The sequence below is a fragment of the Mirounga leonina genome, unplaced genomic scaffold (genome assembly GCF_011800145.1).
Source record: "Mirounga leonina isolate KUSES-001 unplaced genomic scaffold, KU_Mleo_1.0 Mir_55, whole genome shotgun sequence".
Lineage (NCBI taxonomy): Eukaryota > Metazoa > Chordata > Mammalia > Carnivora > Phocidae > Mirounga > Mirounga leonina.
The window spans coordinates 4,132,800-4,154,677 of record NW_023270816.1 but is presented as its reverse complement, the minus strand read 5'-3'; the positions used below and the strand labels follow the sequence as shown (position 1 = coordinate 4,154,677).

Here is a 21,878-nt window from a genome sequence, read left to right as displayed (position 1 = left end):
AACGGGGTCTCCGGGAGCTCAGAGGAGCTGACTGCCCTGAGCCCACAGACCAGTGCCTCATCAGCTGTGAGCCTCACTACACTCTGCCCGGGATGTCGGTATTTGGGTCTCGTTCCCCTTCCCAGGCCTCTGAGCAATGGAGTCGATGTCTTTCGCACCCCTTGGTTCTCCAATGTCATCACCGCCGCCGCATGGTGGCTCTAGTATTGGGACAGGCCCTCCTAGGACTGCCCGTTTGTAACTGGCCCAGGGACGCCCGGGCCTCGTCGGGCTGGGCTGCGCTCGCCCGTCGGCTCCACGTGAGTCTGAGGGACGGTTCGCAGACCACAGTGCTTTTGCACGCGGGGATTTCAGTTATCAGCCATTTATCCACTCTGAAATGTGTATTACGTGCTTGGTGCTGGGCTCCTCAGGGGACTCAGACGTGCTCCTGCCCTGAAGGAGCTCACCGAGTCTGCCGTGCCCGAGACAGCACCTTCGACTGCAGCGTGTGACCTCGGCCCTGTTGTCCAGCTTCCTGGTGGCTCTGCCGGGCTCACGAGGGTCCCTCCTGGTCTCTGTTTGGGCCCATCCCGCTGGCAGCCAGGGGCTTTTCCCCGTTCATAGCTCTCTTACCCCAAGAGCAGAGCTGGACACTACATAGACATTTGGGCTCTTGCACTCTCCAGGTTCCTGGTAGGTTATCCAGCTTCGCTGAAGGGTGTTTATTAAGTTCCTGCCCTGCATTTGCAAAAGCATCCTCTTTGCCTTGGGGGCCAGTATAACAAGCAGAGGAATTCTGTAAGCCTCGTGTACAGTGGAGTGTGGCTTAGCAACCTCGAAGGGTTGAAGGATTAAAACCCACCAGCAGAACAGCCTCGCTGTTTGTTTTAATGTCACTTAGTCTGATGCCCATGCTCCAGGAGAACTCCAGCGGGATTATGCCCTGGGCCCCAAGTTAGCTGGCGAGATCTCAGCTGCTGCTTGAGGTCTGCCGACAGCCGGCCTCCCTGCATTCTCCCCGGCAGAGTCCCCCGGGGGCTCCTAACTCCCCGCGCTTCCCATTTCTGCAGCTTCTATGGGAGTTCGATGGATGATTGGTGTGACAGAAATCGACAAGGGCTCTGCCTACGGCAACATCGACAGCAAGCAGAAACGGAGCGACTGACCCCAGACACATGAGCGCCCGGAGGGGCCCTTGGGGACTGGTGGACGCTGCCAGCCATCCTTAGTGGGACCCAGGGACGAAGCGGGGTGAGCCCCTGCTGGGAAGGCAGTTTGGTCTCCATGCCAGATGGGGAGGAAGATGTTCTTAAATCTTTTATCCCCCCATAATGCTTAAGTGGGTTTTGATTTTCTTTTTGAGTGTGAGTGTGTGTGTGTGCGTGTAAGGGAAAGGATACATATAAGTCAGAATGATGTGCGGTTGAGTGTGAGCCTTATTTTGTCATCATTCAGAGGGGATCTGAGGCACAGGGGGAGGGCAGGGATGGGGAACAGAGGGTTCCCCTTCATTCTTTGGTGCTGAGTTTTCTGTACTGGATTGCGAAAAAGTGAAAGGCGCTTTAGGTAAGATGACTAAATTATGCCTCCAAAAAAACAAACTGTTTGGCTCCCTGTGCTATGTGTTTCCACAGACTGCTCCATCCTCCCGTTCCGCCCTCTGCCGTTGTTCTGGGGTTCTGGAAGGCAGTGACCCAGCAGCGCTGCCTGGAGGGAGCGGGGTGGGCTCAGGACACGGGGGGCGGGGTGCTGGATGGGGCCCCCCGGCCACAGACACAGGTGCAGGAACCTGGGGGGGGGGGGCGGTTAAGGGATACGGCAGGTGCTGGGGGACGAGCTGAGCACGTCTGTTGGACGTAGTGAGAGGCCCTGTAAGGCAGCTTTGGTTTTCCCAATCTGCTGGCAATGGAGCCTCCCTGGCCCACGTCTTGAAGGGGTGGGCAATTCCCTGAAGAACCTGAACGGAAAAATAAAGGGCAGGCATCTTGCAGCCATTTGAGAAATGACTTTAAGTGCACTGCTCATCTCAGGAGCAGGTAGAACCTGGGTCCCCCAAACCAATACAGGCTCGTGCAGGAGCCAAGGTATTCCTCTGAGCAGGGTCAGACCGGAGTAAACACCGGCGTATGAGGACCCCCTGGGCATCCACTCTTCTTCCGGGAGCCCAGACTCTCACACCACGAAAGAGGGCTGCTCCTTGACACGCGAGGCCTTCTTTGGAGTAAGGACCACATGCTGGACCTCTGCAAACTGTGCCAGTCCAAAGGGGCCACATGCACAACATGAAAGACAAGCAGTAATATCTCTGGCGGAAAACACTTAGCTACGGGACACGCTGTCCTCTCAGGCCAAGGCACTGATGGCGTTCACACTGGTGGGGATTTAGGGGCACACGAGGTAAGCAGAAGGCTTTCTCCCTGTGCACAGCTACACGCTGCTGGGACAGAGTTCTTCGTCGCTATGCTCACAGAAGAAGGGACAAACTTCCATCCAAAAGTTGGGCATAAACTATTCAGAGTCACGTTTTTAGAGGGTTTGCTCATTTACTCACCAAGGGTTTCCCAAGCACAATGGAACTAGGCAAGCCAGGGAGTTCGGAGAACACCCGAGAGCAGCTCTCTCTGCTGAAGGGATAATAACGTATCATTGACAAGAACTGCAGGAGCGAACAGAGAAACAGATTCTGGCTTAGCTGTGGGAAGGGAGTTTCGGTGAGGCCAGAGCCTGAGCTGACATTTGCAAGCATCCCTGAGAGCAGGGGTGATGAGCCCACGCATCTGCGCACCCTGCGTCAGGCCACAGGTGGGTTTCAAACACAGTCTCCCCCAGAGCAAAAGGACGGAGATTCGTGGGCAGGAGCACGGGGATGACCACTGCAGGCCCTGGGCGCAGCTCAGGCGTCTGTACCCACATTCCCGTATGTCCGCCTGCACCTGGATGTGGGGACTGCTCTGCGCCAGGGACTCCTCGCTCCACAGCAGAGCCGAGCAAGGCAGTCAGGGGGGTCGGTCCTGGCCGCAGCTGCGTGGCCCCCCCCCACTCCCCCACCGCCCCGGCACTCTGCAGCTCACTCGTGGTCTAAGCCCTTGGGTGAGCCATCTTACCTCGAGTCCCAGTTTCCCCATTTGTAAAATGAGGGCGATCATACCTGCCTCCTGGGTTGTTTCAAGGGTAAAATGAGGCCGTGTATGTGAAGACGCTTTACGAATCCTGAAGCACTAAACACAGAAGGGATGAGAGAGTAGAAAGCTGCCTCCCTGCTGCGACTTCGCAAAATGCTCAGGAACAACCCTGAGGTGTCCAAAAATATGTCACTCCCCCCATGAATATAGTGATCGAGCACTAATAACATATACCCAGCCTTGGCCCTAGAACCTAACACGCGAGCAAAGGCAGGCTGCTCACCAGCGCTGTGGGTCCAGGTCGGAGGAAGGCAGGCAAAATACTCCCCTGGGAAAAGAACTCATCAGCGCTCCTCACAACTGCCTAGGTCGCAAGAGAATGTGGTAGTCTGGGGACACATCCTGCCATCTTTTCAGCTGTCTGGCCCTCCCACGAAGAAGCAATTTGTTAGGAGGTGTGGGCAGCTGGCCTCCCTTCTGCCCCTGTTCCCGTAATGGCAGAGATGAGCACAGTGCCCTGGAGAGACCCGCGCTGGACCCCCTAACCCTCCCAGGATATAGATTTCTTACAGAATTAAAGCCCCATGGAGGTTAAGCCACCTGTAGTGAGTGTTAGTCCCTGGAGGTGCGTCATGGGCAAAGAGCTTCGTGTCCTAACACTTTCATCTCATGGTAGCTTGGGTCAGCCCTGCTCAGAGCCAGCTCCGAGATCCGACGTAGAAGAGAAAAATCATCTTCCTGCACTCTGGAGAGCGATGGCCACTTTCCAGACTTCCCTAAAGCTTTGAGGCAGGGAGTCTGATGCACTTGTAGGAAACCAAGCCCCCAGAGTGACTTTCTTTACTAAAAACACCAGCCATCCAAAACGCAGCTTGCAGCTGGGCAAGTGGACCGATTCGGTGACTGCTGAGTGGACAGGAGTTACCGTGGAGGACGAACTAACACACTCTGTGAGTTAGTCTCTCACCTTGTTTCCTTTTTTTTTTCGAGAGAACACAACCTTTCTCCTGTGATCACATAGTAGTACTGGAGTTATCTTTTTTTTAAAAAAAAAAAAAGATTTTATTTATTTATTTGACAGAGAGAGACACAGCGAGAGCGGGAACACAAGCAGGGGGAGTGGGAGAGGGAGAAGCAGGCTCCCCGCCGAGCAGGGAGCTCAATGCGGGGCTCGATCCCAGGAGCCCGGGATCATGACCTGAGCCGAGGGCAGACGCTTAACGACTGAGCCACCCAGGCGCCCCCGGAGTTATCTCTTGACTGCTGTATTCTCTAAATAAATGCATGCAAAACCTTGTACAAGTAGCTACTGGTGTTTAAAAATTACACACATTAATCTTTTCCTAATATGCCTGTAAGTGGATCTGAACGACAGTGATTTAGATGTAAAATCCAACGACAATCAGCCAGGAAGGGTGATGTAGGAAGGGATGACGTGACAGTCACCAAAAGGGGCCCTGGCAGCTTCTGGGTTCTCTCCTGATGGAGCCGAACAGTGGTCCGGCTCGCCCCCATGCAAGACAGATTCGGCTTTGCTGAGGCTTTAGGACTTACTCATAAATATGGACAAAAGGGAAAATTCTGCAGGGTACCTGTTCCCTGCTCAACACGAGGTTTCACCCAGCTTGCCCCAAAGCACTGCTCAGACCATCCACGTATTTGCTGGGCTCAAGTGAGAAGAACAAATACCCGGGGCCCGCCAGTTTCCGGAGCGACCACAGGAGGAATGTCAGTGCCGTGTGAGCTGCTGCCTGTGTTGAAAAGACCACAGGGACCGGGCGGCCCGGGACACTGGCAGGGTGAGTCCCGGGTTCCGGGGCCTCGGGTCCCGCAGGCCGTCCCGTTGGGTGGCCAGTGTTCCCCTCCTTTCACAAGTGTGTCTTACAGCCTTAACCGAAACGGTGCTCACGCTCTGCTTGCGGAGAATGAGGGGCGGCAAGGATGAGGCTCTGGCCGGCGGGCTGCTCATACAGCTGCCTCTTGTTCTCATAAATGCTCTTCCTCCAAACAAAAACGGTTCTAAAGTCTCCTGTTGGAATGAGACACGGGGACTGCCTCGGCTGGGAAAGGACTTCCAGGTTTGGGGGCAAAAGCTGGCTCTCCCTGTGGGCTCAGCGCCGTGCCACAAGGGTGTCCTTCCTCTCGGCCCCCTAGGAGACAGGCTGTAGCTGCTGCATTTGTGAAATGGGAAGGCTCTTTTTTTTTTTTTTTAAGATTTTATTTATTTATTTGACAGAGAGAGACAGAGTGAGAGAGGGAACACAAGCAGGGGGAGTGGGAGAGGGAGAAGCAGGCTTCCCGTGGAGCAGGGAGCCCGATGTGGGGCTCGATCCCAGGACCCTGGGATCACGACCCGAGCCGAAGGCAGTCGCTTAACGACTGAGCCACCCAGGCGCCCCAAATGGGAAGGCTCTTAAGACAAATGACTTCGGGTCAACACACTGGCCTGTGCAGCAGCCCCCGCCCCCCCCAGGGTCAAGACTCAAGGTCGTCTGCTGCCTTTGCCAAGCAATCACTCAGGGCTGCCAGGCCGGCCGCCGAAGCCCCTCGTGTTGGGTTCTTCCCCACCCACAGAAAGACACGGCAGCTGTGCACGTACACGACTGGCTGCATTTCCTAAAAGCATCTTCAGAGATTTAATCAAAAAAACATTTTAAAACAATTTTTTTTTTTAACTTTTTTTTGCCAGGATGAATGAGGCTCAACTTACTTCCTTGATCAACATGCTAGACAAGAGGGCAAGTCCCTTTTCAGGGCCAGCCCCTCCACCCTCCGAAAGGAGCCCAGGGGAAGGCTCGGGCAGCACCGAGCGCCCCAAGCAGCACAGCGCCTGACCCATCAACCAGGAATGAACGAGTATCCCAATCTCTAACGCACTCCTGCCACCCTGCCTTGGGGTTTGAGTATTTCCAGAGTTTCCACAAATGTGAACGAAAACCAACCACTTCAGATGTTTCAAGGCTGTCTGTCCTAACACAACGGTCCTGCAGACTTGAGGGGACAGTAGAGGACCGAGCACATATTCCTGCTTCTCTTGACCCATGACATTCTGTCCCCCTTCGCAGCCTTTGTCACGGACAGGTAATGTGTCCGAAACAGAGTATGAGAAGCTTCTAAATAGTTAGCGTAGGTCTCCTTCTCAGAGCGGCACCTCGGCGGGGCAGGGCTGGGCTCCGGGCCCCTCCGGGTACCGAGTCCCCAGGCGCTCAGGGGAGGCCGACGAAGTGAACGGAGCACCGACTTAGGCGCTTCAGTAACTGAAATGGCCCTGTCTTCTCTTGATGCCCTTTCCTAAAGTAAAAATAAGAACCTTTCTTAAGTGCAATTAGGCCAAAATAAAATCCAGAATGTTATACACAGTCAGTATGTTGAAGTTTCAGAGTTAGCAGTAAAAAAAGCAAAGCTTTTCTCCAGGAAAGGATAAGCAGTTCCAACCGAGTCAGTCTTCAGCCCCTGCAGCCTTGTCCTGTTTTAATATTAAGGTTCTGAATTGTTTGAAAAGCACTTATTAAGCACCTTTAGATCTTTTCAGTATCTAGAAAAGTTTCCTAGGGCTGTGTGAGTAAAGCGTTCCACTGGGTAAGACTCAAGATTTTTACCTTTATCACTTTTTTTTTCAAACAAAAGCACAGTCTTGATTTACATGTTGAAGGAACTAGATATTTTTGAAATTTCTGGCATTTCTGTTCTGTTGAATTTTAAGGGAAGAATCAGTACAAAGTTAGGATTGCTAAATAATAATCCCCTTGAATTTGAAAAATGAATTAAATGACACAAATTGCACTCTTTCTTAAAGTTTGTAGTCTTTAGCCAGATGGTTCCCAGAGGTTTCAGGGAATTCGCAGAAGTCACCAATGGAGTTTCAGGATGCCATTCCATCTGTATGTTTGCAAATATGAGGAAGGAAAGCAGTGGAGAATATTGACAAAGTTGATGAACTACTACAGGGTGGCTCGGACTTTTAAAGTTTATACAAAATAACATCACAAAACTACAGAACCCCACACCCTGCCAGGATAGGCCAGGTCTACAATGAGCTAGCTAAGCGCATCTGAGGCAAAAAGGCCAAGGCTCCCTGAGCTGCCTGCGGACAACAGGGACAGTGGGGGGTGGAGCAGAGACTCACACTTTTTTGTCCTGTCCACAGCTGTAGTTAGGGAATGAATTCCTTCAAGTGCACAGTGAACCCTATCGATCTCATACACAAAAATTAACTAAAAATAGATGAATAGATGAATCTAAATGTAAGAGCTGAAACTATAAAACTCTTAGAAGAAAACGTAAATGTGAATCCTCGTGACCTTGGGTCAGGTAATGTTTTCTTAGATACGATCTAAAGAGCATATGCCATAAAGAACAAGTTAATAAGCAAGACTTCAAAATTAAAAACTTTTGTGCCTCAAAAGACACCCTTAAGAAAGTGAAAAAAGACAAGACACAGACCGAGAGAAAAAAACTAGATCATATCCCTGGTAAAGGACTTGTATCCAAAACATATAAAAATCTCTTATAATTCAATAAGAAGACAAACAACCCAATTAAAAGATGGGCAACAGACTTGAACAGACATCTCACCAAAGAGAAATAAATGGCCAACACACACAAGAAACAATGTTCACCACCATGAGCGAAATGCAGATCAAAACCACAGTGAGCTACCATCTCACGTAGAGTGGCCATCATCAGAAAGACAGGGACAAGCCCCAGGGGAGATTGTGGACAGGCGAGAACCCTCACATGGCGCTGCTGGGAATGCAGGACAGTGCAGCCACTGGAAACCATTTGGCAGGTTCTTAAAATATTGAACATGGATTTGCCACATGACCCAGAAGTCCCACTCCCAAGAGAGACGAAAACACCTGGCCACACAAAGACTTGCTTATGAATGTTCAGAGCAGCATGATGCATCATAAACAAAAAATGGAACCAGGAGATGAAGAAATAAAATGTGTGGCATCTCTGCACACTGGAGCGTTCAGCAGTACAAAGGAATAAAGTACGTAGCAAGGAACACATATGTACAAAGGAATAAAGTCCCAATGTGTGCTACAACGTGGACAGACCTCAGAAATACCGTGCCAAGTGAAAGATGCCAGATAGCAAAGACCACAGACGGTGAAGTTCTACTTAAGTGAAATGTGCAGAGTAGGCGAATCTAGAGAGACAGAGGTGGTCAGGGGTCGCCCAAGGCCAGGGGCAGGGGTGGGGACCGACTGCAGATGGACACGGGCCTTCCTTCCAGCAGGATGTCCTCAGGCGGACCGGGAAGGACAGCCGCACAAGTACACGGACGATCACTGAACGGACACGTCCGAGACTGTGTGAATCGCACCCCGAAAAGCTGTTTGAAAGGACTGAGAGCTTAACAAAATTCTCAGTGTCTACACATCCCTTAACTTCTTGGAGAGGATCCAGTGCCCTGGAGGGAAGGTGAGTGCGTCGTGCCTGAGAGATGCCTCACCCCGAGGCAGCTGCTAGGGGTCAGGAGGGAGTCTGTAAGCTTCTCAAAAGAGTTCAGGAAGCTCTAAGGTCAATCTTTTAAAAATTTAATAGCGAAAAGAAGCTAAAGAACACCATCAATGACATATACCTTGGGCTATTTTAGAAAACTGCTGAAACGCTGACATGCTGAAAAAGATGCTTCCTTGTCAAGACGTCATTCAGCCGCACTTAACACTGACCTCGCACTGGCGCGTCCTGGTTTAAAGGTCAACGGCTTCCAGCACGTAGTGTCTCTACTGTCCCCCAGCCTCCTCTGCCAGCGGACCGTAAGAGACTCTAAAGGGGCCTCCGGCATCTGCGGTGGCCCTTCCGTTAGCCCCTCGGGCTTCTCAGCAAGGAGATCCTCCATCCTGCGGGGCCCCCAACCCAGGGCTCCCCTCTAGCGCATCTGGTTGCGCCCCCTTCTGTACAGGAACCCGTGAACGGAGTGGCGGACCTCGGTCTCAGATAATGTGTTGGCTCTGAAGCTGACAGCCAGTAGAAGACAATATAACTGGGCTTTCCTAAAATAAACCATTTATTGAAAAAAGAACCTTTTTCTTAAATTTCATTAATCAGCCTTTGCATAACAAACCTGTGGCTTGCCGCCAACAACAAAAAGGTAAGGTTTCACAGTCAGTGCACTCGACAAACAAGAGTTTCACAACAAGGCCCAGGACACCTGATAACACTACAACTGCTTTTGAACCCAGGAAGGTCAAAATACTACGCTGATGTCACGGTTCTCAGTCCCACGAGAAGCAGGTGACAGAGCGACGGTCCGTGGACAGTAGTAATGGCACTTAACATGCAGCGTCTTTACCTCGTGGACCCGTCACTCGGAAGGGCCCCGGGCCACGTCAAACAAACAGGAGCAGCAGGAGAAGTGACGCCTGTCACCTGTGCAGCCTTCAGTCTTGGAAGCTTAAAAAGGCTTATACTGCTTCTCAGCACAGTCTTTATGTAAATATTACATACAGTAGTGATTACGAGAACTCTCCGAGCACACACACTACCAGGCCGCGGACCGACGAGCTTCATTCTTCATCCGTGCAGACCTGCGAGAGAGGCAGGAGAGAGCTGAAGCCCATGGGCGGCAGGCACACGACTTACAGGTTAAGTCACCGCCGCCTCGAGGACCCCGGCTCGGAGCCGGCCCGACGGCAGGCTCAGCTCGTGCAGCCGGTGACGTTGGCCAACTGGCCACTGAGGGCACCTTGCAGAACGCATCTGTACAGTATCGAGTTGACACAAACTGTCTCAACAAAGAAACGACTGTGTTTTTAATTACAAATCCCTGGTATCTACATAGCAAATCCAGCCACTGGTTCCTTAATTCCACTCACCCCGCTCTCCTCACCTTCCCTCCCCCCGTCAGGGGCTCCCCTGCAGGGCCCTTTCAGCGAAGCTTTCCCAGGGTTCCCTTCTCACCACATTTCTCCTCGGAGTACTCTCCCAACAATGTGCTGTCTTCTGGATCTGCATCCGTGCCCTGTTCAATCCCAGGTGTGAGCCCTCGTTACCTACATGCCCGTCTGAAATCCCGAAGCAGACGTTCCAAGCACGCCTCAACCATAACATACCGAAGAGGAAACCATGACCTCCCTGCCCCGACCGTCAGCCAGCTGCCTCTGCACCCCTCCTGGCCGACGGGGTCTCTAACCTGGGGACCCAAGCCAGGGCCTGGAAGCAGTGCTAGACCCCTCCCCTTACTCGCCTTTCTCATCCCATCAGCTATTCAGTCATGGCCATTTTAACCCCCTAAATATCACTTATAACTCGCCCCTAACCTCCCATGCCCAGCCCACTAGCTGTAGCAGCAACTTCCTAACCACTATGCCTCCAGAAGGATCATTCTAAAACATCATTTAATCGTGTCATGCTTATCATAAAACTGAAACTCCTTCATGGGGCTCCTGTTCACTTTTGCAGCCTTACCTTTGACCATTTTCCACATCCTGTGATCCATCTACACACAGTTCCTCAACCGTCTCACCCTCGTTAGCCTGCCGTACCCACACCTCCCTGCCCGGCCTACCCACACCCTCCCAAACAGCTCAGGCATCTCATTCCAGAGAAAGCAACAACGGCTGAGATCGCCTGGCTGGATGAAATCGCTCTTCGCAGTGACCCGACAGCATGGCGTACATGCCCTCATCCCAGCTCGGAACACAATGCTCCGTCACTACTGAGCCCTACACTCTCAGGAGTAGAAACTATGTCTTCCACCCAGTCCCATTTAAAATTCCATGTAACAGTCCCAAGTGTACCATAAGCACACCAGGATGGATCAAGCAGAGAACCTCAATGAACATTTACTGGAAAAAAAAAAAAGATACAAAATTCCCTGGCATAATACATTTAGCTCCTTTCCATTTCAGATATAGATACAGATATTTTATATCTAAGTTTCCAAATTTCCTTCAGTGCCAGATACAAACAGAACTCAAACACTCAAACATTAAAAAGACTACACAGCTATCTGCCCAACCTTGACGAAGGAATGGTCGAGGAGCTGGCTGGCCGTCCACCTCATCCTGGGCTCACTTTCAAGGCAGTGAGAAAGGAAGTCCTTTCCTTCCGGGCTTAATCTTTCAGGGATCGGTGGCTTGTGCCCCATTCCCACTTTATACATAATCTGAAAGTTGTGTTCATATTCATGCCAAGGTCTCTAAAAAAAAAAGGGGGGGGAAAGCAGGTTTAATGGCCATAAAAAAATGAAACTACCCAATCTTTTCAGGCATCTCAATGTTAATAAATACCCAGAGACCAGCAAGCTTTTACTCACAGGGCCAATTAGTATTTTAGGCTTGCGGGCCACATAATCTCTGCCACAGCACCTCAATTCCCCTCCTGTGGGCCTGACTGCAGCCACAGAAGATACATAAATGGATGGGTGTGACTGAATGCCAGTAAAACCTTATTTACAAAACCAGCTGGTCAGCACAGTCTGCCTACCCCATCTGGATGTTCTATTAGTGCAGCGTTATCTAGAAGCCACCGTCATGCAAATAAAAAATGTAATATATAAAATGATACTAAAATGTCAACAAAACATAAAAAACTCAACAGTTCTCTCAGAGGGACATCACTACGCCACCTTGTTGAATAATGAACATCAACTCCTAAAAGCGCAAAGCTCTGGTTATATTACACATCATAAAACATAAGAATAAAATGCTATTTCGTTCAGCAGTCACAAGGTATAATACATTTTATACCTTACACAAGGTATAATACATATATTACTAATAACACTTGAGAGGTTTCTTACATTTTCTGCTTTATAAGTGATACCACCATACACACATACAACAGTCCCTTTATACATCTGTATAGCTGTTCATTAGCAGTATTTTCATCAAAAGATACACTTTTGGAATTTTCAGATAGGCAATCATACAGAACATTCTTGTGCTCTATCTAGCCATCCTTCCCTCCCTCTCCTGGAGCCGCTGCCAACGGCTGACCCTCCTCCTGCCTCCTTCTGCCTCGCCCGAACGCCATGTGGTTGGAATCACACTGCATGCACGTGGCGCTTCCAGATTAGCTTCTTTCTCGTCGGCAGTATGCTATTACAGTTCCTCCGCGTCGTCCTCTGGGCTGGACGGCTCATTTCTTGTCACTGCTGCAGAATACCCCGCTGTCTGGATTAGCAGTTTGCTCATCCGTTCACCTACGGAAGGACACCTTGTTGCCTCCAAGGCTGGCAATCATGAGTCACATTGCAGTCGCGTGCTAGTGTTTGAGTGGACAGAAGTTTCTAGTTTCCCGTCTTTCTGTAGCGCCTTGCTTCTCCATGTTTTCACTTGAGCTTCCTACATTTTTTATTCACTCACCTAAGAGTTCTCTAAGTCATAAATCTTACAAGTATTCGGTTCCTAGTTTGTCACTTGTCTTCACATTACTGTATCTTTTGATAGGTCGCATCTTTTATATTTAGTCACGTTCTCTAGTTAGCAGAAAATGTGTCCATGGTATTTATAATAGCTAATAAAACCATAATTACAGCTCTGTTCCTGTGAAGTGCCCTCCGGGAGTTTCTCCTCCAGGTGTGGGCTCTGCTTACCTTGCCTGTCACCATCTCTATGACGACACACCCCAGACTCCAGATGTCCGCGGCACGCCCATGGCCTTCTCCTTTTGCGCGAGTGATGACCTCAGGAGCCATGTATGCTTTAAAAGTCACAGATACGGTGATAGAAATGGGTTATAAACACAGCACCCCACAGTAATAGAGCCAAGCAAGAAATTAATATTGTGTAGTACTCCACGTAAATGAAACAACTAATTTGTTGGGGCGGCGGGGGGCAGAGAGGACGTTCTCCAAGTTACGTAATAGGAAACATTGAAACTAACAGACATTTCAAATAAATTTTCTGAATGGACATTTTAGGGGCTGAATTATTACCTAAAGGACAATTTTTGAATGGCAAATCTTCAGATAAACTGTATTCACAGTAAAATATGAAATTTAATGTGCAAAAAAAGATGTAAAATTCCATGACACTGAACAATCAAAACAAATAATCACCACATAGACAAGTCCCTTTTTAAAGGCACAATAAAGCAGACTGGTGGGGAGCCTGCCAGGCATGGGCTTGGCTGCGCGGGTAGCACATTCCCGTGTGCTAAGATATTCATTGACTTCTGGGTGTGCCTACCCACTCCTTTTCCTTTAAAAGGGCCAATAATGCTCCAAACTTCCTGCCTCCTTTAGAGAGGCATGAATTGTCACAGGTGTTGGACAATAAAAGCGTTATGTTCTTAAAAAAAAAAACAACCCATACTGCTGTATTTAACATACTGCTGTGTTTTGACTAGAATAGTTTTAATAAGCCCCACGTGAACAACAAAGATAGGTTTTCTGGGAAGAAAGAGAGGCCTTTCCTCCCTCGTCCACTTCAGGGGCAGAGGCGAATTTGTGCGTCTGAGACGTGCTGGCAGATGGAAGCATGTACTCGAAAGCCCTCCTCCCTCCTCCCTGGTCCGTGCTGACAACAGAGGAGCCGGGAAGCCCAGTCAGCAAGCGCGCTGCAGTGAGTCACCTCGGCAAAGACAAATCAAGCCAGTCCCCACCTGCTGTCCCCAGCGTGCTATTCACTTCGCCCGGCATGGTCTGCGCGTTGTTCTTAAGCTTTACTGAGCATCCGAAATCGCCCAGCTTGATGAGTCCGGAGGAGGTGAGGAAGATGTTGGCACCTAACAACAAACAAGCGCTCGTCGGGCTCAGGAACACGCGGACAGCATTTTCAGCTACACGGCAGCCCCAATTCCCAGGAGTGTGAGTCACAAACCAAATAATGTCAAGGTTGATAAAACCTGACTTACGAAGCACAATCATAGAAAGATTTTCAGCCTTGTTCACAAATGTGAATACAAGGCAAAGACATTTTCGTATCAGTACAGACAGCTTTGAACAGAAACACCAGCACAGATTCTAACGCGGAAGACACAGGGAGAGCCTTCCACAGGAGTTACTCGTAAGCTACAATGGCTTGTGGTGGCCTCGTCTGAAGACCAGAGTCGCGAACAGGGACAGGAAGCAATGTGCAGTGAGAATGTGCGCACACACTGCTGTTCTCTGCAGGCCTGGCTGAGGCTGCCCTGGGCTGACTTCGCGCTGAGACGGCAGAGATGCTTCCGGAGCCTCCTTACGTCTCTCAAAGCAACACACACGCTTCCCTCGGACTCTAGCTGGACTCTGGGGTCACTGCTCATGGCTCCAGGCAGCTCTAGGCTACAAGATATTGTTGCCCCAATGGGGCCACACATCGCCGGCACTGTGCGTCCAACGGCACCTTTCTCAGAAAGCATTACAGAGCCACTCAAGTTAGACAGCCAGTCACACAGTGAGCTGACGTCTAGCACATAGTCCTCAGCGCCTGAGTGCTCCCAGCACAGACGGTCCCCACAGTGGACTCTACGGTGCGAACTTCACGACCCTGGAGCTAGTCCACATCTGCATACTTGCCATACTGAATCGTAAAAAATATCACAAGCACACAAGTGAACAGACTTGATTCAAGGACCCTGAGGAATTCTCTTCATGGCCATGGCTGATGACACAGGAAGGTCCCATTTCGTGACAGGGGTCAGAGACTGAGTTCAGGTGTCTGCGGCAGAACACCTGGAAACAGGCCATGCCGGGGCCTGACAAAGAGCCAATTAAACAAATGCTCAGAACGATCCCAGGCAGCAGAGCAATGTGGAAGATGGGCAGGTGGGGAGGCAACAAGGCTGGTGGGTGCTGGGGACTCAGGGGGAGCCACTGGAGGGAGAACGGACGATCCTTACACTCAGACCAAAGCAGGTTCTGGAGTGATCCAGCCCCGCCCTAGGTCAAGCACCTGGTCGGGAGCCAGCCAATTCTAGAGTGAACGTGTCTAGGCCGGCCTCGGACTATGTGACAGAGTGGAATCCTTCAGTCTGGGGCCCATCAGAGACAAATAATTTGTCACTTTCATCATCCCCAGTTTCCCCAAATACAAAGGTCAGGCGCAAATGCCAGAGGGACAGTTATGAGACGAGCATTGACTATTGCCCTCAAGCCAGAAGAGAAAAGCACTTCGAATCAATCAACATGACCAAGTCGGTTGTTAGCAGAATCCTACACGGGAGGACGTTGGTGTCAATAAACCTTGTCTCCCAAAACAGAGCTTACACTAGCATTTCAGATTCACTGTCGCTTTACATATTCACGACACTCATATGGAAACACCTCAGAGTCTCGACATGGAGGAAAGGATGCTCTGATCGTGAATGTCTAGTAAATCTACAAGGCTGGCTAAAGCAGCCTACAAAAAACCGAATTTCATTCTTGGGGAAACAGATCTCAATGAAAACAGCATTATGCAGAGAGACAGAACAGACGTCTCTGCTCATGGATGGGGACGTGTGTTCCACAGTCTCTCGATCCTGGGTTCTTTCTGGAAGTGTATCGACAGCAAAAGCACTTCCTTCTACAGAAACGATGTGTGGGAGTGGGACCGAGTGTCTTGGTGGCACCTACTATGCGGAGGGCACGTAGTCTGGTCTCCACGGCAGCCAGGTGGGGGTGAGGATTACCTTTGATGTCACGGTGAACTATGCCGTGCTCATGGAGGACATTGATTGCGATCGTGATCTGCTTTGAATACAGCCTGATGACGTGCTCCTGAAGCCCCAGCCTCGACACCTCTTCTAACGTCCCCTCGTCACAGTACTCCATGAAGATGTACATTTCTTCCTGTGGGAGGAAGAAGATGCAGGTGTGTTTACATGTACACCAAGGGAAGAATCTGGACAACGTCACAGGTTGCCCCCCAAAGGAATCTTCTTTCTAATGGTAAGCTACACTCATCATCCTCAACACTGAACTTGTCTGAGAACAGTCATTCCTCACTCCTACACAGAGGTGTCTGCCTGCCTCCTGTCTGGAATTATACAGCTAGTCGGGGTAAGAGTGTCTTCTCCAAATCACAGGTGATAAATTATCTATAATCCTCCGAATTTAAAGTCTGCTATATAATCTCAGACAGGGACCAACAGGGCTGTCCCTATCAATGTATTATTAAGTACTGAAACACATCCTTTTCAGATATGAATTTATTTGTGAAAACATTAAAAATCACCACTATTCAACTTCCCCTGGAAGTTCAGACTCCACCAAGATGCTCCAAGTTATCCTCTTTCCCTCCAAGGGTTTACTTCTAAACACAAGGGGGGAAACGAATTTGAAGTTTTAACTTTCTCATTTCGCTACGGTTCCTTAAATACACATAAAAGAAAAATCAGCATTACTGGACAGTGCACTCAACAGTGGTTCAGTCAAAAATGGGGTGAAAAAAGTAACACGCTGTGTAAGGGGCATTTTAGAAGAATCTTCTGATCGGCAGGATGGGTTTCAGTGCTTTATAATGTCGGGTTAACGACTACAGTCTACAACTTACATTTTAGGAAGAACTCCTCTAGTTTCAGAGAGAAGGCAGAAATGATGTAACTCATGGAGATTTCCTGATAATTAGGCAAAGTTACTGTGCTCTGAAATGAGAAGACCTGCGATGTAGAACAGGACTCCGACTGTGCCCTTACTGATTCCTCACACAAAACCGCGTGATCAAAGTTGGCTTACTCTATGAAGCTCCACACCAAAATACCGAACCAGATTGGGGTGTTTGATGCCCTCAAAGATTTTCAATTCGTCTGCAGTTTCCTTGATAGTTTTGTGGTCATTAGGCTGAAATCGAATCTGTAAAGAGAAAACCGTTGATCAGCGCCGGTCCCGTCACGAACCAGAAACAAGACACCTTTACCCACGAGGGCCTCCTGACATCTGCATCATCCAGACGCACGGGACTGTGGTCAGTGTGTCTATGACTTGACTTGGAGTCTTTCTTTGCTTTGTCATTCCAAGTGAATTAAACATGCCTGCTTTGGAATATTTGGTGAGAGACCAGCTAATAGGATCATTTTCATAACTGCAAACTGAATTCACAAAAACATTAAACATTCTGAGATCACAAGTGTATAGGTTCTGGGAAGATAAAAAGATGTGAGATGACTGTGCCCTTAACAAGGTTACACAGGGCCACATGCACCCCAGTGTTTATGGCAGCAATGTCCACAAGAGCCAAGCTATGGAAAGAGCCCAGGTGTCCACCGATAGATGAATGGATAAAGAAGACGTGGTCCATACATGCAATGGAATATTACTCAGCCATCAGCAAAATGAAAGCTTGCCATTTGCAACGATGTGGATGGAAACAGAAGGTATTATGCTAAGCGAAATAAGTCAGAGAACAATGATCATATGATCTCACTCATATGTGGAATTTAAGAAACAAAACAGAGAATCACAGGGAAAAAGGAAAAAATAAAACAAGATGAAATCAGAGAGTGACACAAACGATAAGAGACTCTTAATCATAGGAAACAAACTGAAGGTTGCTAGAGGGGAGGGGGTAGGGGGATGGGGTAACTGGGTGATGGGCATTAAGGAGGGCACGTGATGGAATGAGCACTGGGTGTTCTCTGCAACTGATGAATCACTGACCTCTGAAACTAATAATACATTATATGTTAACTAACTGAATTTAAGTTTCAAAAAGAAGTTTACGACTGGGGCACCTGGGTGGCTCAGTCAGTTAAGCGGCTGCATTCGGCTCAGGTCATGATCCCAGGGTCATGGGACAGAGGCCTGCATCGGGCTCCCTACTCAGTGGGGAGTCTGCTTCTCCCTTTCTCTCTCCTCACTCATGCTCTCCCTCTCAAATAAATAAATAAAACACAAGAGCAGGGGCAGAGGTGGGGAGGAGAGGCAGAGGTAAAGGGAGAAGCAGGCTCCCCGCTGAGCAGGGAGCCTTCGATCTCCGCACCCCGAGATCATGACCTGAGCTGAAAGCAGACACTTAACTGACTGAGCCACCCAGCCGTCCTAAATAAAATCTTTTTTTAAAAAAAAAGAAGTTCGTGACCCAGCGGGAACAAGGTGGTAGAGGCGGTGCAGGTGAGTGTCTTCCCACGCAGGAGCTGCGAGAGGGAGGGCCACGGCAGCTCCGGCCTCTTCCCCCATAGGCTCCTCTGCCCCTCGAGTCCCAAAGGGTCTCCTCCTGAGCGATTACAGTGTTTGCTTCCCTGACGGGCCTCCTCAGGTTTTCCCTGCTCTCCCCCATCGTACCTCCAGCTATTGAAATGCTGCTCATTTCTGAAACTGACCACAAATGGTAACTTTTCCGCCAACAGTAAGACTGTTACCACCGCCCTCTCAGCCTTCAGCTAACTTTCTGGCCTCCCTCTGTATGGCACTTAGCACACCTGGGTGGAGGCAGAATTATCTGTGCACCGGGTTTGGGCGTCCTCACTGGAATCGGACACTCCGTCATCCCAGGGCATCTGCCTAGATGACTCAACATGGAGGCAGCCAAGCTAGCTCTAGGTGCTAAGAACAGCCTCGAAAACGAGCTTCTTCACCAAACCTCTATCACACAGAGGCTTCAAACCAAAAGGCCCCCCACAAGGCCAGACCACTCACCTCCTTCATAGCCATCAACTCGCCTGTGTCAACACTGATACAGGTGTAGACCTTCCCATACTGCCCCTCCCCTGTGAACAGAACAAACACACTGCTCTCAGTCACCAAAGCGAGGCCATTTTAAGTCACTCAGATGTATAATAATCTTCCCCAAGTCTGGTTCTATATTTATATAATCTACAATTATCTACCATTGCAAGACCCAAAATGTTTCTGAACATTCCCCAATGACTGAAGGCAATCTCTTGGCTGTGCCTTCCCTGTAAAAATCTAGAGTAGAAGTGACTTTGGCAAACCCGAGGAGGGGCATGAAGGGCACCCTTCTGAGCCCTTACGGCCCTCAGGGAGGTCAGGGCCGGGGGTCAGGAGTAAGCCCGGCCACCGGCTAACTACGCCTCATTGCTGCACGGCCCGGGCTGTGTGGGAGTGGATATTCAACCAACACATCTTTGGGGACATTAAGCGAAGGGGATATATGACTAAGCCTGATAACAAGAATTGATAAAATTTATAAAGCACTTGATTTTTTCAGTGTTTTCTGCCCTGATAGCTCTACGGAACGCTGAGGGTTTCCTGGGGGCTCACAGAGTCCTATTACTACAACTGTGTTGGCCTCTTCAGACCTAAACACTCCCTGGAGAGATGCATTTAAAAGACGGAAGGGTCTGAAACATGGTCAGGCTCCTTCTGTCACACGAGCCACCAGCAGTTATTTTACAAGAGGCGCTTCACCTGGAAATTAATTAATAGGCAATGTTTTAGGGAAGACTGTCTCTATCTGTACCCAGTCTCTCTTCAATAATGTGCTGGAAGGAATAAAGTCATAAGAACATCAACTGGAACTAATGGGTAAAGTTTATGTAGTTCGTCCACTGGCAACTTCTGAAGTTATCAAGCAAAATGATTCAATTTAATGAACCATTTTAAAAAATCTTTCTAAAATCTTCTCTTGTGCTGCTCTTAGAACACATTTTACAGACACATTATTTATACAAACTAAAAAACAGAACCCTCTGCAAAAGATATGCCATGTTATAAGAGAAAAGGACCAATTACATGATTTGGCCTAAAGACATGTAACTCTTGCCATTTCCAACAGAGGTTCCTCAATTTCCTTACCAATTTTGTTTCCTCTTTGCCACTTGAAGGTCACCTTCCTCAAGCCTACGTGCATAACGTTATCGTAAGATTTAGGGGTATCACACACTTGACCAATGATATTCTTTCTCCTCATTTCTCGATACCTCTTTTCTTCAAACAAGCGGACTGACTTCTGGATAGCTTCTATGGGTCCTTGTTTGGAAGCGCTGTCTGCAGGGAGAATCACAAAGTCAGTAGTCCCAGTCACCACAGCGAGTCAATGTCCAGCAAACAGTAATAGAAACAGAGCAATACACATGAGCACTCCAGCACAGCACGGCTTATCGTCCTCTAGTCAGATACCCAGCAGGTGCGTTCAAGTCCATTGCAATCCAACAGCTCCAGAGGACACCACCCACTGCACAGACACATACAAAATACGGGCCAGTAAGGCAGAGCCGATGACTTCCTCCCTGCAGACTGCTGCTCAGACAGACATTGCAGTGACTTCCCATTTGCCTCCAGTCTCTCTGGTCTCCGAGCCACTCTTGTTGGCCAGAACTGTCTTACTAACAGGTAAAACCTGATCATGTCCCTTTCCTACTTAAATTTATTTCATGGTTCTCAACCTGTTTACCAAAAATCCAAGCCCTTTCTATGGCATTCACGACCCTGCAGAATTTGGACCTGGTTTATCTTTCCCAGTTCACTTTTGTCAGTATTCTCCTTTTCTTCCCCTACCACAGGCCCCAGACGAACCAAACTGAACAGACTCATATAGAACACTCTAAGCCGTTTCTCACTTCAAGCTTATGTCACACTCTCCTGCCTGTCTAAAATGCTGTCTTCCCACCACCGTGCCTGGGGAGTAGATCTCACGCATCACAGCTCCGCTGAAAGACCACACCTTTTCTCGGGAGCCATCTCTGGAGAGAAGCGAATTAAGTTGTCCCTTCTCTGGAAAGAGTCCAGAGCAAAGGCTCTGGAACCAGAATGCCCGGGTAAAATCCTGGCTTCGCCATTTTCCAGGTGTTTGAAAATGGGCAAGTTACCTGACTTCTTCACATATCAAATTCCTAATCTGTGCAATGAGGGTAATAATACCTCACGGACAAGCACTACTGTGAGTATTTAGTGAAATCATATGCGTAAAGCGCTAAGCCCTGGTGCCCGGGACACGGCAACACTCAGTAAGATTTAGCTACTGTTACTACTGTTCCTTACCTTCTCCTCAGGCTCCACATCTCTAGTTTTTCCACTTATTTTACCATGACCTACAGTGAAAAATAACTTCTACACATACAGAGATCTAAACAACAGTTTCATAAAACGATATTACTCTTACCACATGTGATTCAGACTCCATCCTATTTTTTTTTTTTAACGCGGACTGTACAACCCATCGATGGGTCACACCTGTCATGTGAAAAGCACTGCCTTAGATGTGTCCCCTTACATACTCCTCATTCTGTATCCTCACTATCTAAGAGCCTGATTTTTCTGGCCAACGAAGAGATCAAGGAGGACGAGGATGGCTGTGAGGTTAATTTGAGAAGAGAAATTCCCCAAGGTTTATAATGTTCTAATTATAGGTTCTTACTACAACCATTTCTTAAAAACATGAATCGCTGTTTTACCTCAATATATGACACATCAGGTCTCCTGGGCACAACAAGATTTCACAGCTATGAGCCCATGGACTCCACTGTCAAATATTTCTGGGAAAGGCTTTTTTTTTAAACAGTAAAAATTTCTCAAGATTTCTCCATCTTTGTTAATGCAAACTGTAACTGTCCTGAGAGTTCCCAAGTCCTCTTGACCACAAAGCATTTGTTTTGAAAATTATCACAGAGACCTGGCATGCGTGCGAAACTACTCGTGACGTGGGAGCCACTGGAGAGACTCTCTTCCCCGTCACCCAGGCTCCAGCCCATGGATCTTCCTGCCCTAAACCCGCCGCACACATCTCGCCTGCCCCAGGCCTGGCAGTCATTTCTCGACTTCATTCCTTTTTTGAAAATCCCACCTTAGTCTGGTATCTGACACTGCATGACTGTAATGATATGCTAACCCATCTCCCCATTTCTTCCCCACTCCGGGCTAGCAGCTTCCTCCACCCCAGGGTCTTCCTAGCTCCTTCTCCCCACTCCCCGAACACACCAGGTGCCCAAGAGGCTGCAGGGCTGCCTGCCATCTCTGGG

General features: G+C 49.1%; 2 protein-coding genes across 12 annotated transcripts in view; one reads left to right on the top strand and one right to left on the bottom strand.

Annotated features, from left to right (window-relative positions):
- The window catches only part of LOC118001936 (1-acyl-sn-glycerol-3-phosphate acyltransferase delta), a 119,530-nt gene extending 117,947 nt beyond the window's left edge, over positions 1–1,583 (top strand). For all 5 annotated transcript variants that reach the window (XM_034992124.1, XM_034992123.1, XM_034992125.1 and 2 more), the window contains one exon: positions 1,053–1,583. In XM_034992124.1, coding sequence (XP_034848015.1) covers positions 1,053–1,147 — 95 coding nt within the window. In that variant the 3' untranslated portion in view covers positions 1,148–1,583. The remainder of the gene's footprint in view (positions 1–1,052) is intronic.
- A 7,408-nt stretch (positions 1,584–8,991) lies between these two features.
- LOC118001935 (mitogen-activated protein kinase kinase kinase 4) overlaps positions 8,992–21,878 on the bottom strand; it is a 75,470-nt gene continuing 62,583 nt past the window's right edge. For 3 of the 7 annotated variants that reach the window (XM_034992117.1, XM_034992119.1, XM_034992118.1), the window contains 8 exons: positions 19,717–19,908; positions 18,598–18,668; positions 16,699–16,815; positions 15,654–15,813; positions 13,665–13,787; positions 12,655–12,761; positions 11,077–11,256; positions 9,110–9,643 (listed from right to left, as the gene is read on the bottom strand). In XM_034992117.1, coding sequence (XP_034848008.1) covers positions 9,623–9,643; positions 11,077–11,256; positions 12,655–12,761; positions 13,665–13,787; positions 15,654–15,813; positions 16,699–16,815; positions 18,598–18,668; positions 19,717–19,908 — 971 coding nt within the window. In that variant the 3' untranslated portion in view covers positions 9,110–9,622. Of the gene's footprint in view, positions 9,644–11,076; positions 11,257–12,654; positions 12,762–13,664; positions 13,788–15,653; positions 16,608–16,698; positions 16,816–18,597; positions 18,669–19,716; positions 19,909–21,878 lie in introns of those variants that run through there. The other 4 variants (XR_004676885.1, XR_004676886.1, XM_034992121.1 and 1 more) reach the window with 4 other exon arrangements.